A 24,187-nucleotide genomic window follows, 5' to 3' on the forward strand; every position below is an offset into this window, starting at 1 on the left:
TAAAGTCTAGGATCAAATCCAGTCACCAACTTCAGCCAGATAGGTAATATAAATGGGTGAATTGGGCTGTCCATGAAGATATAGGGAGTGATGAGGGCTGATAAGGGCCATAAATGGGGACCACATGCCCAGCAAAAAGTCATTATTTAAAAACTCTCTTTGCCAAGCAAACAAAACAGGGTCTTTATAGTGGGATTCACTGGTGGGGAGCCAATGTGACACCCACTTCTGACCACTTAGGTGGGTGAGCACTCAGCTAAAGGACCACAGGCTCCCTCATGTCTATGTGAGGGTCTAAAAACCCAAATTCCAGAATGAACTCATGATCCTGAAGATATTCCCTTCTGGAGCCAAGTTCCATCTGCAGTTGTTGTTAGGGAGCTTACATTGACTGAGCACCTGAGAAAGACTCTAGAATGCAACTGGCCAATTTGGGAATTCACCTGGGCTGGTGGGTCAGTGTGGAGATAATTGATCAGGCTGCAAATGTGATAGGTAAAAACTGTAGTGACTCTGCCCTCCAAATATTATTGGCTTATCTCTCCTCTTCTGTCCGTTTGGGAACTTGAGGAAGAAGGGACAGAATGCGATCCTGAGCACTCTTGTCCATGTTTCCTTCAATTTAGACTTAGGAGAGCTTAGTATACTTCTGCCCTGTTCCCATTCAGCTTCCTTCTGGTCTTCCTTTTCTTACCTGCCTGCTTTCATTAGCACTGTGCTCATTTGCCTGTCACTGGACTGTGGATTCAGATTTCCCAGGGGGATGCCCTGGAGGCTTTGCCTGTGGCCTCAGCTTCCTGACCTCTACCCTGTAATGTTAGGGTCAATGGCAAGGTTTCTGTAGATCAAGAAGCCTGTATCAGAGCCTCAAAGGTCCTTCTTTCGAAAGGCTTATGAAGAAACACAGACTTGGGCTTGTGAACTTGGGTGGCAAGTCCCTTTCTCGGGGGTTTGAAGCACTAGATAGCTTCTAATGCTTACTTGCTTTTGACCTGATACTATTTTTAGCATTATTCTCCAGATATATGGGACTCTCCCACTGTTGTTTTCTTTTTATTTGTTCATTCATGTGCTTGTATTTTCCACAGTGAGCGTGTTGCAGTGAAATGGTTTCTGGAAAGCTCCTTGCCTTCTTTCTAAAACAATTTACCCCTTTGCAGTGCCCCACACACCCAACACCATGGCCCCAAGCCACGTCAGAGTGAAAAAACCACAGACTGAAATTGCAACCATTGAGGAAAGAGGAGTCTTTAATTTGGGCTTAAAATAGCCCACAGCCTGAGAGTTTGGGGGACCAGGAGCAAGGTGTAATAGCAGGAATGGGCATAGGAGACCCACCCCAGGATGACTGAGTGGGGCTATGGGCTGAGACAAAGGCAGTCCTATAGGTTTGGAAGTCTGGGTTGGAGTCCCCCACAGCTCATTTAATATTGTCTTCTTGAGTCTCTTTTCATAATGGAAGACAATAATGACATGACAATAAAAATACATGGCGACTACTTACTACATCTAGAATGGTGTATCTACTCCCCATCTTTCTTCAAAACTCTGTGCATTCATCATTGTCAGAGCCACCATGCTGCTGAACTCCTGGGCTGCCATGTACGTTATATGCTTCAGGGTTGCCATTCTCACTGTATACTCTCTAACAACATCCCCTAGAGTTGTACAGGCACCAGTACTGGTGATAATAAGAGCAAAGAGATGTTGAGTATTTATGGGCTAGATATTCTCCTGTCCTCTTGATATGCATAAATTAGATTAATTCTCAACCCAACCCAAGGAGGAAGACATTGTGATTATCTACATTTCACAGATAAGGAAGTAGAGGCACAGAGAATTTAAATAACTTCCTGCATCATGATGCTAATTCAGCCATGTGTAGAGTAACCTTTAGTCTGACCCTGCAGCCCACACTTAACCATTATACATCACCCTTCATGTTAATATTGTGGTTTTTATTCTTGTTATTGTAATGCTGCCTGTCTTAGCTTGGAATGCTATAACAAAATACCAAAGACTGACTGGCTTAACAATAGACATTTATTTCTCATAGTCAAGGAGGCTGGAAATCTGAGATCAAGGTGCCAACATGGTTGAGTTCTAATGAAAGCTGTCTTCCTGGCTTGCAGATGGCTGCCTTCTCTCTTGTGTCCTCACATGCGAAAGAAAGTGGTCTGATGTCCCTTCCTCTTCTTAAAGGGCACTCATCTCATCATGGAGCTCTACCTTCATGATGACATCTAAACATAATTAACCTTCCAAGGCATCACCTCCAAATATCATCACGCTGAGAATTAGGACTTCAACATAAGAATCATGTGGAGACACAAACATTCAGTTATAACAATGATATTTCCTTGTTTTCAGACCTACTGGGCTATGTAAGCTCCTAGATCAGGGGTCAGCAAACATTCTCTGTAAAGGACCATGTAGTACATATTTAGGCCTTGGGGGCCATACAGTCTCAATAACAACTACTCAACTCTGCCCGTGTAGCACGAAAGCAGCCATAGACAATCTATAAATGGATGAGTATGGCTGTGTTCCAGAAAAACTGTATTTATGGCTACTGAAATTTGAATTTCATATATTTTTATGTATCATGAAATATTATTCTTCTTTTGATTTTTCAACCATTTAAAAATATAAAAACCATTCTTAGCTCATGGGCCATACAAAAAACAGGCAGTGGATTCAATCTGGCCTGTGGGCCATAGTTTACTGACCTGTGTTCTGGAGCACAGGGATTTGGAGGGTTAGGGGTTTATTTTAAATCCATGCCTTCCCAGGATCCCCCTTGACTCTGACCCTCAGTCTCCATCCATAAATGCTGATTGAATAAATTACTGCATAGTAGGCTCTCTCTCAGGTATACTAGATGATTCCGGGATACTGCTGATTTTCAAAGAATGAGTACAAAGTTTCCTTTTCTTAAAACAAGATTGGAAATCCAGTATTTGTCACAATTGCTAGAAGAGGGAAGGAGCCTGCCCTTCAGGGATTTTTGCAGAACAGTGAAAAGAGAATGTTTTTTTCTACATAAAGTGTAGAGATTTATTCTTTGCAAATAGACCTACAGAACGTCGTGATTCATAATAAGAAACAGATTTCCCCCTGAAGATAAATGGAATGTCCCCACCTCCCAAACTGAGAAGAGAATTGTTTCCTCTTTACAAAGGAAACAAATTGGATTCTCAAAGGAATAATCAGAGAAGTTTTTAAAATTGTCATAATAAGCAAGATATGGTTTCATGAATGATGAAAGGGATATTTGCTCTTTGGGTCTGGACATGCAGGACTGGTTGGAGAATCACATGAGCCCTTCTCTTTCCCAACCTAGTTCTTGTCCCTAGGCATTTTATCAGTGCCAGATGGGGGAGAGTGGCTCCCGCCTGAATGGTGTCGGTGGGTCCATTGCTGTCCCAGTGGCTTACTATAAAGATATCCTCTTCCTTTCCAGCTCTTCTTCTTCAGCACACTATTGGAAAAAGGTCCTTATTTCTCAGCCAAACTTCCTGATAGCTAAATTCATTTGGTCCATGGGAGATGGCATTACAAATGGGAGACTTGCCTGAGCAAAGGCATGGTGCTAGAAATAAGCCTGGTGGATGTGAGGGACCTGCCTGGATAGATGAGTTCTTTGGGCTACATGTAGAGACAGGCAGGGCACAAGGCTGAGGCCTATTGCCTTGCCGAAGAGAGAGAAGCATGATGATGCTGTTGGGCATGGATTCCAAGAGTTGGTATACAAGTAAGAGTGTCTGGGTAAGGGAGGAACTATAGTCATTTGATCCAAAAGCCTTAATTTTCCCCTTCTTTGCTGGATCCTGGGCATGTGGAGGGGAGTTCCACACAACCCTTGCCCTCTGGTTGTTCTCGATAAAGTAGACACATTCCATTCCTTTAATTTCTTCAATTTCCTGGAACATAGAGGAACAGAAAGCAGGGAGCCCTGACAATCCAGCCTGCCCTCCAGAATCATTACGTTGTGGATAATACTTAGATGTATGAACTGGGGAAAGTTACTTAACCTCTAGGGAGCTCAGTTTTCTGTGAAATGGGGATAATAATAGTACCCACCTCTTAGAATTGTTATGAGCACAAAAAGGAGATGAATGGTGCCTGACACTTAGTGAGAACTCAACACATGTCAAATTATTAGTATTAGTATTATGCTTCCCAGCAGTTATAATTTCCTACATTTATACAACTCTCTTTTAATTTATAAAACCCTTCTCTTGAATATTTTATCATCTCCAAAGCACACTGAGGTTCAGTAGGTTCTATTAACCCTTACTGCAGATGAGCAAAGTGGCTTGCCCCAACCATACAATTATTTATGGAACTGTGTTGTGAGCCTGGAGGCTGCAGCCCGTGGTCTGGTTGTTGTCAATTCTGTGCCATTCTGCCTTGCAGGGGTATAGGGTCATGTCAGCCCCACAGGTCATGTCCAGATATGTAAGAATTGTTCCCTGCTCAAAAAGTTTATAGTCTAGTTGAGATTTGAAGAGCCTTGCTCTAGGAAGTAGAGAGCCTACATCCGAGTAGAAGCCATTTTTACTATCTGTAGCAAGAGAAAGCAGGCCAGAAATGGACTGGCCAAGTCTTCTATGGTACCATTAGATGACACCCATAATCTTTTTATGCTGAACCTGCAAAGACCTGTCTCTGATTTCCTGCATGTCACTCAGCAAATTCCCTCCATGTGTGAAATGAGCAATGGAGCCAACTCTCTGGTGGATGGTGTTAGCTCCAAGTTGCATCACATTCCACCCCCTCCTCCTTCGCAACAGACCTTAACATTATTCTGTGATTACTTCGCATCATCCTTCCCAAATGTGCATCAAATTAAAGAGTTATTAGGGCATGGCAGGACATGTTTATGGGGAAGAATTTCCTTTAAAGTCACAGCTCAGCCTGAACTCACTTTATTAGTGTTTATACAAAGTATGTAGTCTGTTCCAATGTGATCCATGTTTATATTCCTGCAGCAATCATTGCATTCCTTGGGCTGCTCCTTCCTGTTTTCATAACGTGAATACTGCACCTATATTAAAAGTTAATAGTGTGTGTGCTCTATGACTGTCGGGTTTGGAGATGTGCACCATTCAGAGAGTGACACTTAACCACAACATGTCCTGCAAACAGTATAGACTTTGAAGTGGACAAGAAGGGGCATTCCTTAAGAATGAAGACATTGTAGACAGTTCCCCTTATGAATACTCTGTCACTCACCTCTGTTGTAGCTTATTGTGGCTCTGGCTAGGATGACCATTTGTGCTAATTTGCTCAGAACTGTCTCAACTGCTGCCTTTTTTTCCTGATATAATCATTAATGGCATCCTCTTTGACGCACAGAAACATTCAAGTGTGGGTGTGAAATTATATGTTCACTCTAGTTCTAACTGGTGCTCAGATTTATTGGTGTGAATGAAATATTAACACTGACTTTGGATTTCAAGTCATGGTCAATGAAAAGTAAATGTAACTCAGTTAAAAGTATTGATAAAGAACTAGGTCCAGATCATTCAGTCATTCAACAAATGTTTATTTGTGCTTTTTATGTGCCAGAGATTGTGTTGGACCCCGCGGATTCAAATGTAAATAAGATATGGCCACAACTCCCAAGACGTTGTTTATTGGTTTAGCTAAAACTTTGAGTATGTTAAGGAAATTCTCTAATCAGATCATTTCAATTTGCCTTTCACCCTTCAGAACTCTGTATTTATTTCTTGCAAATTGATTGCTAAGTTCTTGGGCCCTGACATCTGGCAGTATAGATATAAATGCCCTTGGTGTACTTATGAGATTGTGATCATAGATAAGGGTCCTAATCTCCCTGTCCCTCCATTTGTTCATTCATAAAGTGGGACTAATAATAAAAGCGTCAACCTTGCAGGCTGGTTGTAAGGATTACAAGAGGCACTGAATATGAAATACTTAGAATAGTGCTTGGCACATGGTAAACACTCAACACACATTGGCTCTTGCATAATAATTACTCACTCTACAGATATTTATTTAGACTGTAATGTGGGCTGGCTGCAGCTTTTCTGCCTCTGTTGACTAGAACTTAGGTGGCCTTCTTAAAAACATAATTTAAGGTAGTGTGTTAATGGAGTTCAAAGCCTTTGAGAATTTTCATGGGTGGAAATTCAGGGTAAGTGAGATCCTGACTCTGGGGGAATCAGTTTATTTTCCTCCTTTCAAATATTGGGGGTGAGTAGCTTTCCCAAGATCATACTATGGGTTAGAACAGAGCACAGAGAAAAATCACAGATGCTTAGCTTCTAGGCTTTCCCACTCTAAAACTACCATGTGCATGGAGTCATCACAGATAAGGCTATGCTGCAAAAACAAATAAATCCAGATGTAGCAGTGGCAAAACAATAAAATTGTATTACTTCCTTATACCAGAGTCCAGTGCAGTTGGTCTGGGTAGTAGGCTATGCTGCATAGGCTCACTCAGGAACCCAGGTTCCTTCCATTGTAGGACACCACCATTTTTGACACCTGGCCTACACATGTTGAGGAAGACAAAGGGAGAGAGTATAATGTGAAAGATGTTTTATGGCTTTACCTGGAAATGGCTTATATCATTTCCATCTACATTTCTTTAATCAAAGATCAGTCATATGGTTGCACCTAGATGTAAGGGGTGCCAGGAAATTTAATCTTTCTGTTTGCCTAAGAGAAAAATGAAATGGTTTGGTGAACCCATAGTAGCATTGTTCCTGCCATATCATGTACCTGACATTTCCTGACACATTTCACAGGCTGACCCAAACCTCTTGAGATTTAGGTCTCCTAATTTCCAGATATTTGTGGAACCATTTTTTTTTTTTTTTCCAAATGCTCTCATATAAAGGGTAGAGAAGAGATTTAAGAATAGGCCTTTTGGGAAGAATTTGGAAGGGTTTGAGATTTCTGGGTGTGGTAAAGTGGACATACAGACTAACCCTTTTGGGATGGTAGTCGTTACCTGGAGGTTATTGCTCAGAAATAAGTTGCCTTAAGCCAACATAGGAAGAATTTGGGAATGATTTAGTTGTTATTTTTTTTGTTTTCTGAAGCTCAGGGCTGGAATACTCTGGGGGGTATCATGAAGGAGATATCTTTCTGTGGACACTTATTGAAGGATGTGCTTGAGTGGACTAGGAGGATATAGGGGAAAGAGCTGTGGATTAGACTCCATGCCCCTTCAAGGTTAGTAAAGTGCTGAGGTCCCAACTAACCTATTCTGCATCTTTCTGTGCTCACATTTTGTATGAATAGTAATCAACAAATTGATGGTAATGATTACCTATTGAGTATTTACTACATGACCAACCCTGGCTAAATCACTTTATCATCTCATTTAACCCTCACAACATCCTAGGAAGTAGGTACTGTTATTATAGCCATTTTACAGATGAGAAAACGGAAGCTTAGAGAGGAGTTAAGGAATCTGCCTAAAACCATTACCACTGTCTGGTAAAATTTGAGCCCAGGATTCCTGATTCTAGCACGTGCTTTCTTAAGCACTATGCTCTAGAGCAGAGAGCTCAAACTCCAATGCCTGTTAAGTGCCAAGCCGGTGGCATAAGTGAGGGAAGCAGACGAATGGGACTGATGAATAACAAAATCCATTCCTAATCCAAAATGGGCAGTTGCCTCTTAGCTCCAGTTTCTAGTGGCCATGAAAGCCCAGGGGGTCACATCATCTGATTTTTTAGAGACAATCTAGAATTCTAGATTTATATGAGAAATGCTTCCAAATTGGCAATTAATTTATAAATGCTAAAGTCATACTGCAGACCAGACTAAATATGTCTGCAGGCCAGAATTGGCCCATGGGCTACCAGTTTGCAAATTCTACTTTACAGCCTACAGCAAAGAGCTAGATATGTCCCCTGTATGCCCTTCATGCTAGAGCATGAAACTGAACAGAGCGAGATGGGCCAGCAGGGAGCCCTCCTGCTGCAGGGAGAGGAAGAGTGGAGATCCATGCTCACCCCTCCTCCTTGCAGAGCCCTCACCACCCCCACATCCAACCATCCAGGTTGCCCTCTGTCTGGCTTTTCTCCTCCCTGCAGGTAGCTGTCTGCAAAGTACTGGCTGCAAACTTTTGCAGGTGTAAAATTATATATGCGAGAGTGTTGCCAAGCCAGAAATTTAGCCCAGGGAGGCTTAGTTCCCAAACAACTGAGGTAGTGTGAAGCCAGTTTTTAAAATCAAACTCAGTCATTTCTCTCCTGCATGCATGTATGTTTTTAAACTTGTATGTGGTTATGTAACTGATGAGGATGAAGTAAAAAAATCAGAGAATGATTCAGTAATGTCTCTGTTGTTCAGTAAGACGTGAGATGGAAGCACTGTGAGGGGGATCCACAGTGAATGTGGCTGCGTGTGACCTAGTAGGCTGGTGATTTGATGATTCTTGAACACATACTGCTTTTTCTCCTCCATCTGGGAAGATTAATGGATGGCTGGGGAGAGAAAGCAAAGAAAGGAAGACACCCATATAGGTAGAGTCATCTGAGCAGCTTCTAAGAGGTGCCCTTGGGCTCATCAAAGAACATCTTCTTTTTGCCAGATTTCCAGGTCTTAAATGATTTTAGCTCTGCTGGTCACTTTAGCCATGAGAAGAGTCCTATTTCAACTGGGCCGTTTCTTTCAATATTCTGTTTGGAGGGTGGGGAAGAAGGGAGAGCACATGAGTAATACATATTTACTGTGGAAAACATTGATGGTCCTAAGAAGCAAAATGTAAAATATTTAAGAACAAAACTCTTCACCCCAGCATCCAAAGAACACTAGTGTACATTTCTCTGAGTGTCTCCGAGGGACCTCACTTCATCCAAGGTGTCTGGGAGGAAGTGAGGGGAGTATGATCTGTGGTTTTGGCTCCCACGGAGCTTCACGCTCCTTTGGGAGACAAGGCAAACACACAGGAAACAGACAGCATACACGAGGTGGAGGGAAATGTGATGAAAGGCCAAAATGGATTGTGCAGAGGCTAAATGGTGCAGAAGTTCAGAAGTTCAGACAAGGGAGAGATCAGTTCAGGATGGAGAAGCTGGGAAAGCTGCAGAGAGGAGGCTTGGTATGGGGTATGGGGGAGGGGGCTTCACAAAGCCTGAAGAGAGGCTGAGTGTTTCATGAGGCAACCGAAACAAAGTACCACAAACTGGGTGCAGAGATGCATTCTGTCACACTTCTTGGACCTAGAAGTCCAAAATCAAGGAGTCAGTATGGCCATGCACATTCTGGTATCGGTAGCAGAGGGATCCTTCCTTGCCTCTTCCTAGCTTGGTGGCTGCTGATCCTTGGTATTCACTGACTTGCAGCTGCCTTACTCCAGTATCTGCTTCTGGTGTCCCCTGGCATTCTCCTTGTGTCTCTGTCTCATTGTCTTATGAGAACTCTAGTCATACTGGGTTAGGGCCACCCTAATGGCCTCATTTGAAAATAATTCCATTTGCAAAGACCCTATTTCGAGATAAGGTCACTTTTACAGAAACTGGCAGTTAGGACTTCAACATATCTTTTGGAGGGACACCCATAATAACATAGTGGTAGGATTTGGATGGAGAAAGGAAGTTGAGGGCTTGAGAGGCCAGCAAGTAGCAGGAACATAAGTGTTCTTGAAGAATCCCAAATCTGGAAAGTCCTCAGTAGAGGTCTTGGACTGAAAGAAGAAAGAAGTAAATAAGACAGGCTAAGAACAGGCATGAGACCCACCTGGTTGCAGTGCTGTTGCACTGTGAATGACATTGGCATATGGGGGAAATGAATCTGGTTGTAGGGGGCAGGTTTGATGTCAGGGGAAAGAGGTTGAGGGCTGTTAAACCAGTTTCTTCCCTGCTTGATCTCTTCTGTGGTTCTGAGTGCTGAAGGCATGAAGGCTGCCCCATGGGTGCTCCATAGTCTGGGTGTCACCTACCTCTGTGATCCGATTTGATATTATTCTGCTCCAGTCACCTGACCTTTTCTGTTGCTTAGACAAATGCTTTCTCCAAATGCTTTCTCTCCTCAGGGCCTTTGTGATTCTGTTCCTGTGCTTGAAAATGTTTCCCTTCAACCTTTCACCTTGTCTGTTCCTTCTTTCCCTTTAAGTCTCAGACCAAAGATCTCTCCCTAAGAGAGGCCCCACCTGACCACCCTAGCTAGTGCCCCTACTTCCTCTCATTCCCACTTCTATTCCCTTCACCTCCCCCTGAAATGATTTTCTAGTTATTTCTTTATAATCTTTAGTTATGTTGTTAATTTGTGGTTGCCTCTGTCCCCCTATGTTAGTTTTGTATTGATGTGTAACAGTCTTACCATAAACTTGACTTAAAACAACTCCTTTATTTATTACTTTACAGTTAGCTAGTGGCCTTTGCTTCAAGGTCTCACAAAGCTATTAGTTGGGGAATGTGGTCTTATATGAAAGCTCAACTGGGATGGATCCATACCAAAGCTCTTGAGGTTGTTGGCAGAATTGCAGTCTGTTAGATTGAAGACTTCAGGCTCTTGGTGGTTGTCCTCAGTTCCTCATTGGTTGTGGAGGCTGCCCACAGTTCCTTGCCATGTGGGCCTCCCTAATATGGCCCCTTTGGGTCATTACAGATTACAAGGGAAAGAGTCTCCTAGCAGGATGGGCATTATAGTTGTATATGATATAATCACAGAAATGCCATCTTGTCACCTTTGCCATATTATATTGATGAGAAGCAATGGTCAGTAGGTTCTGCTTTGCTCAAGCAGAAGGGATAATGCAACGGTGCTCATACCAGCAGACAGGATCATATAAGCCACCCTAGAGTCTGCCTGCCACAATCACCAAAAAATAAAAGTTCCCTGAAAGGAACAGGTATTTTTGTTGTTCAATATGCTATCCCTAGCCATAAACACAGTACCACGTCCAGAGTAAGTGTGTAATAAAGGCCTATTTTAGGAATAAAGGAAGGATAAAGAGAGTAAGGGAGAGAGGGAGGAAGGAAGGGATGAAGGAGGGAAGGAAGGAAAGATGGAAAGAAGGAATGTCCTGCTTTCCCCTGTAATGTGCTTTAACAGCAAACACATCTGCTTGCAGTTGTCCTAAAGCAATGTCGCTGGGCTTTTATACATGCTGTTTCTTTTACCTCAAATCCTTTACCTCTGTCTCACATATTCCCATGCCAACCAACCTAACTATGGCCAACTCGTTCTTGAAGTCTCAATTAAAACACTACCTTTTCCTAGAAACTTCTCCTCACCCTTAAAATGTGATTACTCTCTACCATAAGCTTTTGTTTATACCTCTGGCACAGTATAGAACAGGGGTCTGTAAACTATAGCTCTCAGACGAAATCTGGCCTTTAGTCTGTTTTGTAAATAAAGTTTTATTGGAGCACAGCCATACCCGTTAGTTTGTGTATTGTCTATGGCTGCTTTCATGCGGTAGAGCCGAGCTGAATAGTTGTGATAAAAAAAAAAAAAAATACACACACATATATATATATGGCTGGCAAAACTTAAATTATTTACTATCTGGCTCTTTACAGAAAAAAGTTCAATACTTTGTGTAGACTATTTAGCACATCTGTGGGAGTTGACCATTTATTTATTTCTTACCCCCACTATAGTCTGAGTTGCTCAATGCCAGAGACCACACCAGTCTTATTTACACCTGTATCCCAGCATTTAGAACAGTACCTAAAACTTAGAGGTTAAGAAAATTTATTAAAAAAAAGAAAGAAAATTTATTGAATGAATGAGGGATGCATTAGTCAGAAAATGAAAATACATGGAAAAACTCAAATTAGGATTATTTAAAGAGGGTGGGTTTACAAAGGGACTATTTCAGTAGTTGGGTGTGGTTCAGGGAACCAGGACTAGAAGCAATAGAGCTGTTACTACCCCTAAGGCAGAAGAGATTAGAGGAGTCAAAGTGTTCTAGAACCAGGAAGTGGTCAGCCATGAAGAGGAGCTATGACCTTTGATGGAGATATTAATCTGGACGTCCTCTCAGGGGGGGAACCAGGAGAATAAATACACTCTCTTCACTCTGTTCCCTTCCCTTATCTCCTGTCCAACCAAAGTGAAACAGAAGGGCACAGCAGCCAGCCCTGTGATGTGGCTCATTCAGGTTAGCCTTCCCAGGATAGAAAACAAATAACTGAAACAGAGACCAAAGTTCCTTCACTAAGTTTTTCTGGTTTGGTTGGAACTTCTCCTTTGGTGGTGGTAAACAAGGAGACCACAAGACCACAAGACATCTTAATCCTGGCCCCTCTTACACTCTTCTAAGCAGAATTCCTAATTAGGCTTTGAGACCTTAACATGAACGTATCATGCCATCCTTGTTCAGAAGCTTGCTGTCCTTGTTCTCAGACTCTTCACTTCTCTGTGATTCCCATCATGGCCCCTACTGCTACCACCCCATAATAATGTACTTCCTTCCCATCTGCTCCAGGTCTTCTGAGCTCCTGTTCTCACATCTATCTCAAATCTCTGATTGCTCACTCTCCATGGAATCTAGACCACTTCTCTTAACATCTGATTTTATATATTCTTACATTGTTCTGTAAATAGGTGGTAAGTCTCAGTCCATCTCTTCAACTAGACTCCAAGCTGAGGGCAAGACCAAGCCATGTTTTTAAGCCCATTAGATCTGGACTCCCAAAATACAAGAAGTATAGATCTTAAAATTATCAGGACTTTATAGGTCATGTCAACCAGCTTCCTACCCATCACAAGTACATCATGTCCAGAGATTAATTACTAATCTCTGCTTATATACCCCCTGTGATAGAGAATTACTTCATTGTAAGGCAGCCCTTCCAAATTCAATACCTTATACTGAAATGTTATCTTCTTTCCTGAAATCCAGAGCATCACTCTGTATACACTTGCTATGTGGGGGCAGGTGGTCTTAGAGTCTGATCTGAACTGATTATGTATTCTCTAACTCTGTAAGTTGCACCATCATAGAGAAACATCCTTTTTTAACACCAACCCTAACTACCACCTCTGTATCCTCTCCCCACAAGTTGTTGGCTGTGTGTGAAAAATTAACTACTCTGAATGCTGTTTTTCTTTTAAGATTTTATTTATTTATTCATGAGAGACAGAGAGAGAAAGAGAGGCAGAGGGAGAAGCAGGCTCCCCCAAGGAGCAGGGAGCCTGATACAGAACTCGATCCCAGGACCCCAGGATCACAACCTTAGCCAAAGGCAGACGCTTAACAGATTGAGCCACCCAGGTGCCACTCAAATGCTGTTTAGGAAATATTTCTTCACACAGTTTCTCTCTTGAGCCTCATGATAATCCTATAGAGCTGGTGTTCTTGGTCATATTTTATGGAAGTCTCAACAACAATATGAACAACTAGGGTTAAATAAGTTTAAGTGACATACCCAAAGTCACCCAGCTAAGACGGAAGAGGGGACTCAAATCTACATCTTGTGGATTTGGTATTGAAGCCATTTTATCCACACTGCACTGTTTTTACTGCTCCCTCTTCCCAGATGTGCCACAGCAAAAAGAACATTTTGCTGGAATGCCACAGAATGAATCAAAAGAAGGATGTGAATATACGTGTGCCAAGTTAGGGACAGTGGTCTGCCCCAGGACATTTTTGTTTCATTTTTTCCAATGTTGTTTTGAATTCTTCATCCTCCCCCACCCCACCCAAGGTGTCAAACAGATGTGAAAATACCACAAAGCTGCAACTCACAGCATTGGTTTATGATTCACTGATTGGAATGAGGAAAAATAATGCAAGAGATTACCATGGTGATGCCTTTTTATGGAGACAGTATGGTAGATGATGAGCAACATGGCAGAAACCAGACATGGGCAAAAACAGAAAAGCACCCCTTCCTCTCTGGCTTACAGGGGGTCTCAGCACTCCCACTGGCCCAGACCTCACTGGGAGACAGAAAAGGAAATGGGCCATTTTGGCTGGAGTGGGAAGCAGTGAAGCCAGCAGGAGGGTGGGATGGGATGGGAAATTCTATTCTATACTGTTCTGTTCTATTTATTTATTCATTCATTTATTCATTCATTTTTCTTTCAGCAATTAACCTGATGCAGTAGAAGATGCTTAGACTCTAGCTGTAGATGGGGAATATGATGTAATAAAAAACATGTCCTTTGCATTCAGAGAGCCCAAGTTTACATCCTAGCCTTTGGCACTTACTGGTTGTGTGACTTCATGGCAAGTTGCTTTATTGGTAAAATCTAAGCTGGACTGGGGTGAGGGAAATGATGCTTCAGGTTCCTTATGGGGAAAATGGGATAATAATAGTACCTACCTCATATGATTGCTGTCTGGATAAGAGAAAATAAACATACAGTTTTTAGCACAATGCCTGGTGCATAGTTTGGGCCCAGCAAGCATCAGCTCTTAGTAAGGCTTATCTTCAGTATTTTTATCTGTTTAAGAAAGATAATAACACCTACCTTTCAGAACCATTGCAAAGAAACAGAAAAAAAAAAAAAAAAAGATGAAAAGCTCCTGACTCAAAATGCATTGTCAGTGTAGACTTCTATAACAAATAGGCTGACCATTTCAGTGGCTTAAGAATGATTTCTTGAATGTGTCTGAGTTTTATATAGGTAAATGGAGAGACGGGGGAGGGAAGGTCTCTATTCCATGTAGTCTTTCAGGGACTCAGGATCTTTCTGTCTGCCATTCATGGAGTCCTCCACTGGATTTACTGAATTCAGCCCAGGATGAGGAAAGAGAAATAGCATGGAGGATTGGGCAGGAAGTGTTATGTGTCAGGCCTGAAGGCAGCTAATATTGCCTCTGCCCGTGTAATAATGAGAACTCACATGGTTGCACTTCCCAGCTAGAGTAGCTGAGTAATGTATGCTATCTGTGTATACCAGACAAAGGGTAAATGGTTTGGTGGACAACTTGCTGGTCTCTGCCACAATGTTCGATGAATGGTACCCACTATTACGATTATTAATATAACACCAGGGTAATTCTCATGGTAGCCTAAGGCTCACTTGGAGAGATGGACAACCCTAATTATGCAATCTTTACTCTTGAGAACCTAAGAGAAGGGCCAGTGCTCACTGTTTTTGGCTCCCATGAGACATCTTTGACCATGATGACAAGACTGAATATCTCAAGGGTGACAGACAAGTGTAGAAAAGACATGCCATTGAGAGTCATTTGAAGGGAGTTCCATTGTTAATGTTAAACATTCAAAAGGTGTCTTTCTCTTCCTTTCTCTTCCACCTCTCTCTTTTGTTGCCAAACAAATCACTCCGAAACTTAATGGCTTAAGACACAGTGCTTATTTTAGTATTTCCCCCTCACAGTTTCTGTGGGCAGGAATTCAGGAGTAGTTCAGCTGGGTGAAATGGCTTAGTTTCTCGTAAGTTATAGCCAGATGGTAGTTGAAGCTTCAATCTCTCTCTCTTTTTTTTTAATAAATTTATTTTTTATTGGTGTTCAATTTGCCAACTTACAGAATAACACCCAGTGCTCATCCCATCAAGTGCCCCCCTCAGTGCCCGTCACCCATTCACCTCCACCCCCTGCCCTCCTCCCCTTCCACCACCCCTAGTTTGTTTCCCAGAGTTAGGAGTCTTTATGTTCTGTCTCCCTTTCTGATATTTCCCACACATTTCTTCTCCCTTCCCTTATATTCCCTTTCACTATTATTTATATTCCCCAAATGAATGAGACCATATAATGTTTGTCCTTCTCCGATTGACTTACTTCACTCAGCATAATACCCTCCAGTTCCATCCACGTTGAAGCAAATGGTGGGTATTTGTCATTTCTAATGGCTGAGTAATATTCCATTGTATACATAAACCACATCTTCTTTATCCATTCATCTTTCGATGGACACCAAGGTTCCTTCCACAGTTTGGCTATTGTGGACTTTGCTGCTAGAAACATCGGGGTGCAGGTGTCTCGGCGTTTCATTGCATCTGTATCTTTGGGGTAAATCCCCAACAGTTTGAAGCTTGAATCTCAAAGGTGTTTGCACTTACATGCCTGACCTCTAGGCTGGAAAGAATCAAACACGCAGGGACCTCTCAAACATCCAGCACCTCAAACATCCGGCACCTCTCTGTCTCTCTCTGTCTCTCTCTGATCTTCTTACAAAGTCTTTCCAGTGTCGTCTCTAGCCTTCTGGTCTTCCAACATGGCACCTCAGTGCTCCCATGCAAATGCTCCTAGAGAGAGCCAGGCAGTCACTTACTACTGCCTCTTCTAATCCAGCCTCAGAAATTCCGCAACATCATTCCTGCCCCCAGGCTTTTCTAAGCAGTCAAAGTGAGGTCTGCTCACTTTCAAGGGAAAGGGACATAGACTCTACCTCTCAATGGCAGGCTCGTCAAAGAAACAACTTGCAAACATGTTTTGATACCACCTCACTTCCTTACCCCACGGCAGGGGCTTCCCATCTAGTGATCATGCTTGCAGATGGTTCAAAACTCATGATAGGCTAAGATATACTGATTCCCTTAAGGGCCAAAGCTGATGGCTGAGAAATCAGGCTGAAGTTTCAGAGCAGCTTGGACTGAGACAAGGGGGGTTGGGGGAGTGATGAGCACATAAGGTAGTGTAGCCTCCTCTCAGTGTCCATTTAATTAATTCCCATTTTCAGCCAAGCATGCTTGTAATCAGGGTTTTGTGCTTACCATTCCAAGATTGCAAGTAGGAGAGGCTTACATAAAGCAGCAAGGCTCAGAGAATTTAAGTAAAATACTGAAACCCACACAGCTGGGAATAGGAAGTGGAGAAGAGACTTGAACCCTGACTTGTCTTACCTCAAAACCCAGGAACATGTTCTCTGACCTCCTCCCCGGCAGTTGGGCAGTGTGTGTGCTGGCTGGGCAGAGGACGATAAAGAAATAGGTGTCATAGAAATGTGAAAGAGAAGAGCAGTGTGAGGGGGCTACTTGTGGCAGCATCTTACTACTTATTAGTTGCAAAATGCACCCCTCTTTCATCTACAAGAAGATAGTCGTCTTGGGATCCCAGGATTCATCTGTAGGTGCAGAATTTGGGGTGGTATAGGCCGCTGCTCTTAATGCACTGAAATTTCAGAGTGGAAGTGGGGGGGTGCAGGTAAGAAGGATGTAGTTCAACTAATTATAGTAACAATAGCTGCCACGATTAAGTCTTTAACAAATGCCAGGTAAACACTGTGTGTCATCTCATTTGGCTTTCATAAAAATCCTTGAGGTTGAGGTGATTACCAACATTTTGTGGATAGAGAAGCTGAGCCTCAGAGATGAAGTGAACTGCCCATAGGTCACTCAGTAGGTGGCAGAGCAGGAATCCAAACTCAGGGCTGCTTTCCTCTAAAGCTCTGCTTCCCAAACACAGACTGTGTGCCTGGTGCATCCCTCCAACCCATCCACCACCACCACCCCCTGCCTGTCCCAAGTCCTCAGCTTTTCAGCAGCACACTTTGTGCCCCTTTATATAATAATATTAATTGAGAATATTGGTGCCACAGCCACCAGCACAAGCTGCTGAGATACCAGGCTGTGTCCTGGTAATTAAATGTTTAGTTGCATTGTCATATCTGCAGTTTTCAATGTCCCCAAACATCAATCCCAATTGAGACAGGAGGTGAGAAGAATACTCATGGTGAGTATGAGCATGCACATATGCCTATCTGTCTGATCCTCACACAGGCAACCTTTCTTTATTTCCCTGTGTAATTCTTGCTCTTCCTTTACTGGCACTCAGCTTAGTCTGAGAAGTCTACACACTGCCTGTCTCCATCACAGGCTAGTTAAGAAACAACCTGATTGCTATTGTAGGTAGTGGAAAACTGAATGAGGAAGGAAAGTGGTTACCAGGTGAGGCTACCCAAGGATTCACTTGATTTTTATTTTGATATTATTTTCAGTATCAGGAGAATAATCCCTTCTCATACAAAGTGCTCGAATCTGAAGATTGTTTCCCTGTTCCTTGTATGCAGCTGTGGATTTCACAGGTCCATCTGAGACATGACTGCAGGATGTCAACTTTAGGACCTGGCTAAGAAAACCTAAGAAATAGTGACTGTGTGGATGAGGATCTGTCATGGGGAAAATGACCTCCTGAGTTCCTGAATGTTCAGGAGAAAAGCAAAGCCAGTTTACAAGTAATTTGTTGAAACTCCAGCATGGCTAGAACCTTGAACAGATTCTCAAGAAGGCATGGTAGATAGGAATTAATCAATCAACATCCATTATTAAGAATTATAACATTGTTCATGGTCCCTTTTTTTGCATCTAGTCTTCTTAGATAATTTTAATGAACACAGAATATGTATACAGTTGTTCATAGGTTCATTCTTGATTTTGGTTTTCTCTAACTCTAGTTTTCTAATACCCATGGTGCCCCTTTTCCCCAACACAAATACCCCATAATGCTTTAAGTTCTTCCATAGCAAATTCTTCTCTTTGGGACCATTTTTAGGACTATAAACCCAATAGTTGTGGCAGGAGCAATCCATGTAACTGTCTTTACCTAATGTATGATATTAACAAAATTCCCCCTACTGTATGTCAGGCACATACTCTTTATATTGGGCTATGAAAGTTAAACTTTGCTAATGGACCAGGAGTTGCAAACTAGTTGGAAAATAAATACTTAGGTAGATAACAAAGTCACTCAAGATTCTCTTGGTTTCAAGTGATAGAAAATTCAACTCAAACTGTTTTAAGACAAAATATAGGGGATATGGGATAAATTGGCTCATATAATTTCAAAATACAGAAGTATCTGGCTTCAGGCCTGGGTAGATCCACATACTCATAGGATAGCATCAGGAATCACTTTCTCCTTATCTCTTGACTCTGGAAAACTCTCGATGGTGACAAGATGGATTCTGGCAATGTTAAACAGCTTGGAAACCCAGTGGGGAAAGAGCTGTTGGGAATTTGAGTCATGATACATTCCTGAAACAAGTACTGTGGTCAGAGGGAAGATGCTTATAAGCCTAGCCTAGATTAGGTCTGGACCTGGGAAGAGAGGTTGGCCTCACTTATGTGACATGATCTGAGAGTTCGGGGAGGGGACTCCAAAGAAAAAGTTGTTAGTCAAAGTGGGGCAACAGAAGCCAGGCAGCTAAATGTAGCAGGGCTCTACTATATACATAATGAATAGCTTATTCCATACAGTCTCCTTAAGGTTGGTTGGGCATGCTCAAGGGATGACATTAATCATTGGAATTACCTTCTGCTTGACAAGCAACATTCCTTCAAGCCAGTCTGGGTTGAATAGACCATAAGTGTAACCTCCAAAAATCTGACCCAAATTTGCTCTCTATTACAGTGACCTGGACAGAAATAATATTACCAGGATTACCAAGATGGACTTCGCTGGACTCAAGAACCTCCGAGTCTTGTAAGTAACACATGATTCTTGAACATCATTTTCATTTTTAGCTCTTTGGCCTTGTGAAAATGTTTTGTTGCCCTGACATCACACCCCTATGCACTGGGTGACAGGAATTTACCATTCTGCAGCAGAAAACCCTTCATTAGTGTACCCAGGTTTTTCAGGTATCTTATTCTGTGTCTCTCTGCTGCTGGCTGGGCTAGCCTGGTGGAAGAAGTCAGTTCCAGTGACAAGGAAAACAGAAGGCTCTACATGAATAAATCAACATGCCCAGCTTCTAGGATGACAGCAATGTCAGCTTGACTAACCATGCTACTCTTCCACAGAGATTATAATTTCTTCTCCAGCCTGTGCATTAAAAGAGCAATCAGAACGAAAGTTATTTATCTTGTTGCTTTATGGAGTGGAGGGGAAAAGGGAGGGAGTCAGACAGGGTCAGAGCCCCTGCTGTACACCCACAGCTGAACAGACAGGTAGCAAAATTTGAGATGGGTATTGGCACAACAGGGGAGCAAGGAATATCAGATTTCCTTGCTAAATATTGAATATCTTTACTCATCCCGAAGTCTGTAAGTGATAAGAATGCCTAAATGCTTGTCCATTAGCAAAGCTCAGACATTTAGAGGTACAAGAGAGGAGTAATCGGAGCCTCTTTCCTACTTTACTCAGAGGTTGATTTTGACCCCGTAAGTATGGCTCCAGACCAGGAGTACCATCTGGACAGTCTGGCCACTGCCTTGGTGTCTGCTGTGTCATGGAATCTTGGATGGCAGATCTCTACTAGAAGCAGCAGCTAAAGTCTTAGTAGCTGAAGCCACCTCCTTCTTTTTACTAATAGCCCTGTATAATACAAATAATTTTATTAGGGACAGTAAGTACCTGGTTCTGGTCCTGCCTCAGAATTAACTGCCCATGTAATCTTGGATGAATCACTCTACCTCTTTGGGCTTCAGTTTTCTCATCTGTAAGATAAGAAATGACAGTATATTAGTTTGCTAGGGCTGCTATAACAAAGTACCACACAGTGGGTGGCTTAAACAAAAAATATTACTGTCTCAGAGTTTCTGAGGCCAGAAATCCAAAATCAGGGAGTCAGCATAGTTGGTTCCTTTTGAGGACTGAGAGGGAGGATCTGATCCAGCCTGTCTTCTAGCTTCTGGTGGCCTCAGGAATCCCTGGCTTCTAGATGGTTATCTTCTCCCTGAGTCTCACATTGTCTTCCTTCTGTGCATGTCTCTGTTCACATTTTCCTTTGTTATGAGGATATCAGTCAAATTAGTGCACACCCTAATAACCCCTTTTTAACTGAATTACTTTAGTGAGAACCTTATCTTTTTTTTTTTTTAAGGTTTTATTTATTTATTCATGATAGAGAGAGAGAGAGAGAGAGGCAGGGACACAGGCAGAGGAAGAAGCAGGCTCCATGCCAGGAGCCTGACGCGGGACTTGATACCGGGACTCCAGGATTGCGCCTTGGGCCAAAGGCAGGCGCCAAACCGCTGAGCCACCCAGGGATCCCCGAGAACCTTATCTTTGATAAGGTCACATTATGATAGCCTGGGGATTAGACATTAACATATGAATTTGAGGGGGATATAATTCCACTCATAACAAATGGCCAGAAGTCCTCCGAACTCTCATAGTTGCACATTTAATGCTTTATGGTTTTAACATTTTCATGAAATCTGTTTATTCTCACTGCAACCTGTGGGATATTACTTGTGTAGCGTTGTTTTTCCTCAATGAGAAGTAGATAGTGGTGATGATGATGATGACTAACAACATATGTATGGTACTTTTCACAGACCAAGTTCTGTGTTATGTGGCTATTAATCCCTGTCTCCCTAGAGGAAACAGAGGCACAGTTGTCCCAACTTCACATGGCAGGTAACTATGCTAAGGAGAAATCAGAACCCAGAATATGTGCTTTCTAACCTCTGTGCAGAACTGCTGTCCACTTGTATTATAGAAATTTTAGAAAACTAAGAAGCAATAGTCTACCCATTTTATAAATGCAGCCCTGATGTGCATTACCTGATATGTACTGAACACCAGTGTGTGGGGACTCTGGGGTCTAAATGTTGGGCCTCCAAATAGCAGATGTTTTCTCCTTGATATATTCTCCAGTCTATGGCATGTTCACACTCCTTCACCATTATCAGGAAGAACGTGGAGGGGCAGAAGGGGGCGACTCTACCCTCTGCTGAGTCTTTTGCCCTTAGCAGTTATGTGTCTGTCAAATGGCTGGAAGTTCTCATGAGATGTGTGTGGGTCAGAATTGAGACAGGGATGGGTTGAGGGAATTCCATAGCTCAGTTTTAGGGTAACTTTTATTGAAGAGATAGAGGCAGTAAACTCCCGATTCCAGGTCATTTGACAGCTTGAAGAACAAACATTTAACCTCTCTGTTTCCATTTCTCCCCCTGCATGTGTGAGAGATTTCCTTTCATACAAGTCAGAAATTTCACCTAATGCTTCATTTTCTAACCAAGTCAGAAAGAAAACCCTTTGATTTTCTTACCATTACATCAGAAAGGCTAATAAAAATTCCAATTTCCATATCTGCTGTCTGCAAATAGAAAGTTTAAAATAATCACAAAAGATCATATTAATATCCTCTGGATGGTCTACAAAACATTCCTTTGACTCCAGTTTATCTTTCATTTAATTGGCACATTTTTCTTGTTTTGATAAGCAACACCAAAACACTCCTTCTTCCCCCACTTTATAGACTCTGTTAATATACTGTGTTTCGTTATCTTCCTTATCAACTCAAAGACAATCCTATTCAAGTGGCCCTTTATTCTGTGAAAGAATCTGCTAGGTGGGATAGCTGAAATGCTTTCTCACACTAGTAAAATACTTAGACATTTAAACCATATTTTCCCTCAATCTATTCTTTTTAGTTGAGTAACCTAGACAACTATCTTTTTTGAAAAGCTTTCATCACACCTTGGCACATTCCCTATATCTGTTTCTTATTTACAATTTATAGTGAAGCCAGAAAAGACTCAATAGTCTTGAATAATTTGTGCTTGCCACCTATTTCCATGCAGAATTGTTAATACAGTTCAGGAGTGTGGGCAAAAGCAGATAAAATGGATATTGGGGAACTTTGGTCTCATCCAAAGGCAATTTTCCCCAAATAAAGTACATTCAAGGAGAAGATATAAGAATTGCCCATAACAATTCTTTCCCTACAGGGTGGAGTAAGAAAAGATCCCTTCTGGTGTTATCAATTATATTCTCTTTCTTACTAGTCTGTTGCAAGAACTCTGCTATGCCCACAATGTGGGAGCCAGCTTTATCCCACATGGGGTTAATAAAAGAATTAAACTCCTCCCTACCATCATCACATGAGGCGGTTTCCGATTCTGATTCAGTGTTAAAACTAAAAAAATAACAATGCTAAAAGAGCTGAAAATGAACACAGTCTGTGTGTCTCTAACTCAGAATAGAGTCAAACAATGGACAGCCCTTCTGGACATCCAACCTTTGCTGGAATCCCTGACCTTGCTGCATCTGGTCAGTAAAATGAGAATGATATCAATTACATTAGCTCAAGCTTCTGAATTGCATCTCAACCTAGAAGTCTGGATGAAAGGTTCACAGCTTTTTCATTGATTCATTTATTCATTCATTCATCAGATGTTGATTATGTGTTGCCCCTTTAAAAGTCAGGTATTAGGCTGGACTCTGATAGTTCTAAGAAGTAAATCTAGAAAAGGACCCTAGCTACCTGACTATAGTCAGGATTCCAGCAGGAAAGAGATGACACTCACTCAAGACAAATAAGGAGAGCTAAATAAAGAGTTATTTACAAAGAAATGGGCAAAGTTAAGAGAAACTGAGAAGATATGCCATAGTTTCTTCAGGCTAGCAGCAAGGAACCACAATAGTCCTCTAGGCCTCAAGGAACAATAGGGGAAAGTGGTTATCTGAGCCCACAAAGGTAGGAACTACCTGATAGGATCTGTAGTCTTAGTTAGAGGGACACAGTCAATCTGAAGTTACTTGGCAGGGAAGGAGGTAGGAATAAATCCCCCAATATCAGTCCATCTCATCATCTCATTTTCCACTGGTGACTTCCATTGGCTAAAGTGATAAAAATTAGCCTCCCCACACCTGAGCATAGTTGAGGAGGGGCAGCTATTGAATACACATATATTTGCTTTTTTTTTTTTTTTTTTACTCCCCTTTCTGAAAGAAGCTAGTAGTGTTAGATTAATTAGTATAGAACTAAAAGATTCATCATAGGAGGTTGGAGTTAAACTCCTTCAGAAACCCAGAGAGAATATCACACTCAGGCACTCTAGTATTGTTCTTTGTTATAATTGGGAACTTATGACAACAAGCACTGTGATGGATTGATTGATAGTAAAAACAGCTAAACAAATCCCCAGTCACTAATATTGAACTGATTCCCTGTTTAGCGAGATGTGCTAGTGTGAGTCTATTGGCATTCCAAGGCCCTCCTTGCCATATGGCAAAATAGAGAGGAAGACAAGGGAAGGTAAAGAACATTAATAAGCCTCTAATTGTACTTCAGATCCTGGGCTAGAGAATTTACACACTTTATTCCATTTTTGTCCTCATAAGGACTTATGAGACTTTTTTTTTTTTTAATTTACAAATGAGGAAACAGTCTCTGAGAGGTTGACTGGGTGTTACACCATCAGCTGATAAGAAAGCAGGGAAGGGTTTAATGCCCGATTTGGCAAGCACACCAGACTGGGAGTTAGTCTTTCCTAGCTGGCTGTGTGACTTTATACAAATAATTTCTCCTTAGGCAAGGCTCTCAGCCTCCCTATTCCATGGTATCCATATGTGTTAAGTGAGGAGCCTGTAGGGGGCCAGAGT

General features: G+C 42.0%; 1 protein-coding gene across 1 annotated transcript in view; it reads left to right on the forward strand.

Moving 5' to 3' along the window:
* SLIT3 (slit guidance ligand 3) overlaps positions 1–24,187 on the forward strand; it is a 598,525-nt gene that overhangs the window by 26,747 nt on the left and 547,591 nt on the right. The window contains exon 2 of the mRNA XM_049109434.1: positions 19,262–19,333. Within this exon, the coding sequence (XP_048965391.1) occupies positions 19,262–19,333 (72 nt within the window). The remainder of the gene's footprint in view (positions 1–19,261; positions 19,334–24,187) is intronic.

Source organism: Canis lupus, chromosome 4 (assembly GCF_003254725.2).
Source record: "Canis lupus dingo isolate Sandy chromosome 4, ASM325472v2, whole genome shotgun sequence".
NCBI lineage: Eukaryota > Metazoa > Chordata > Mammalia > Carnivora > Canidae > Canis > Canis lupus.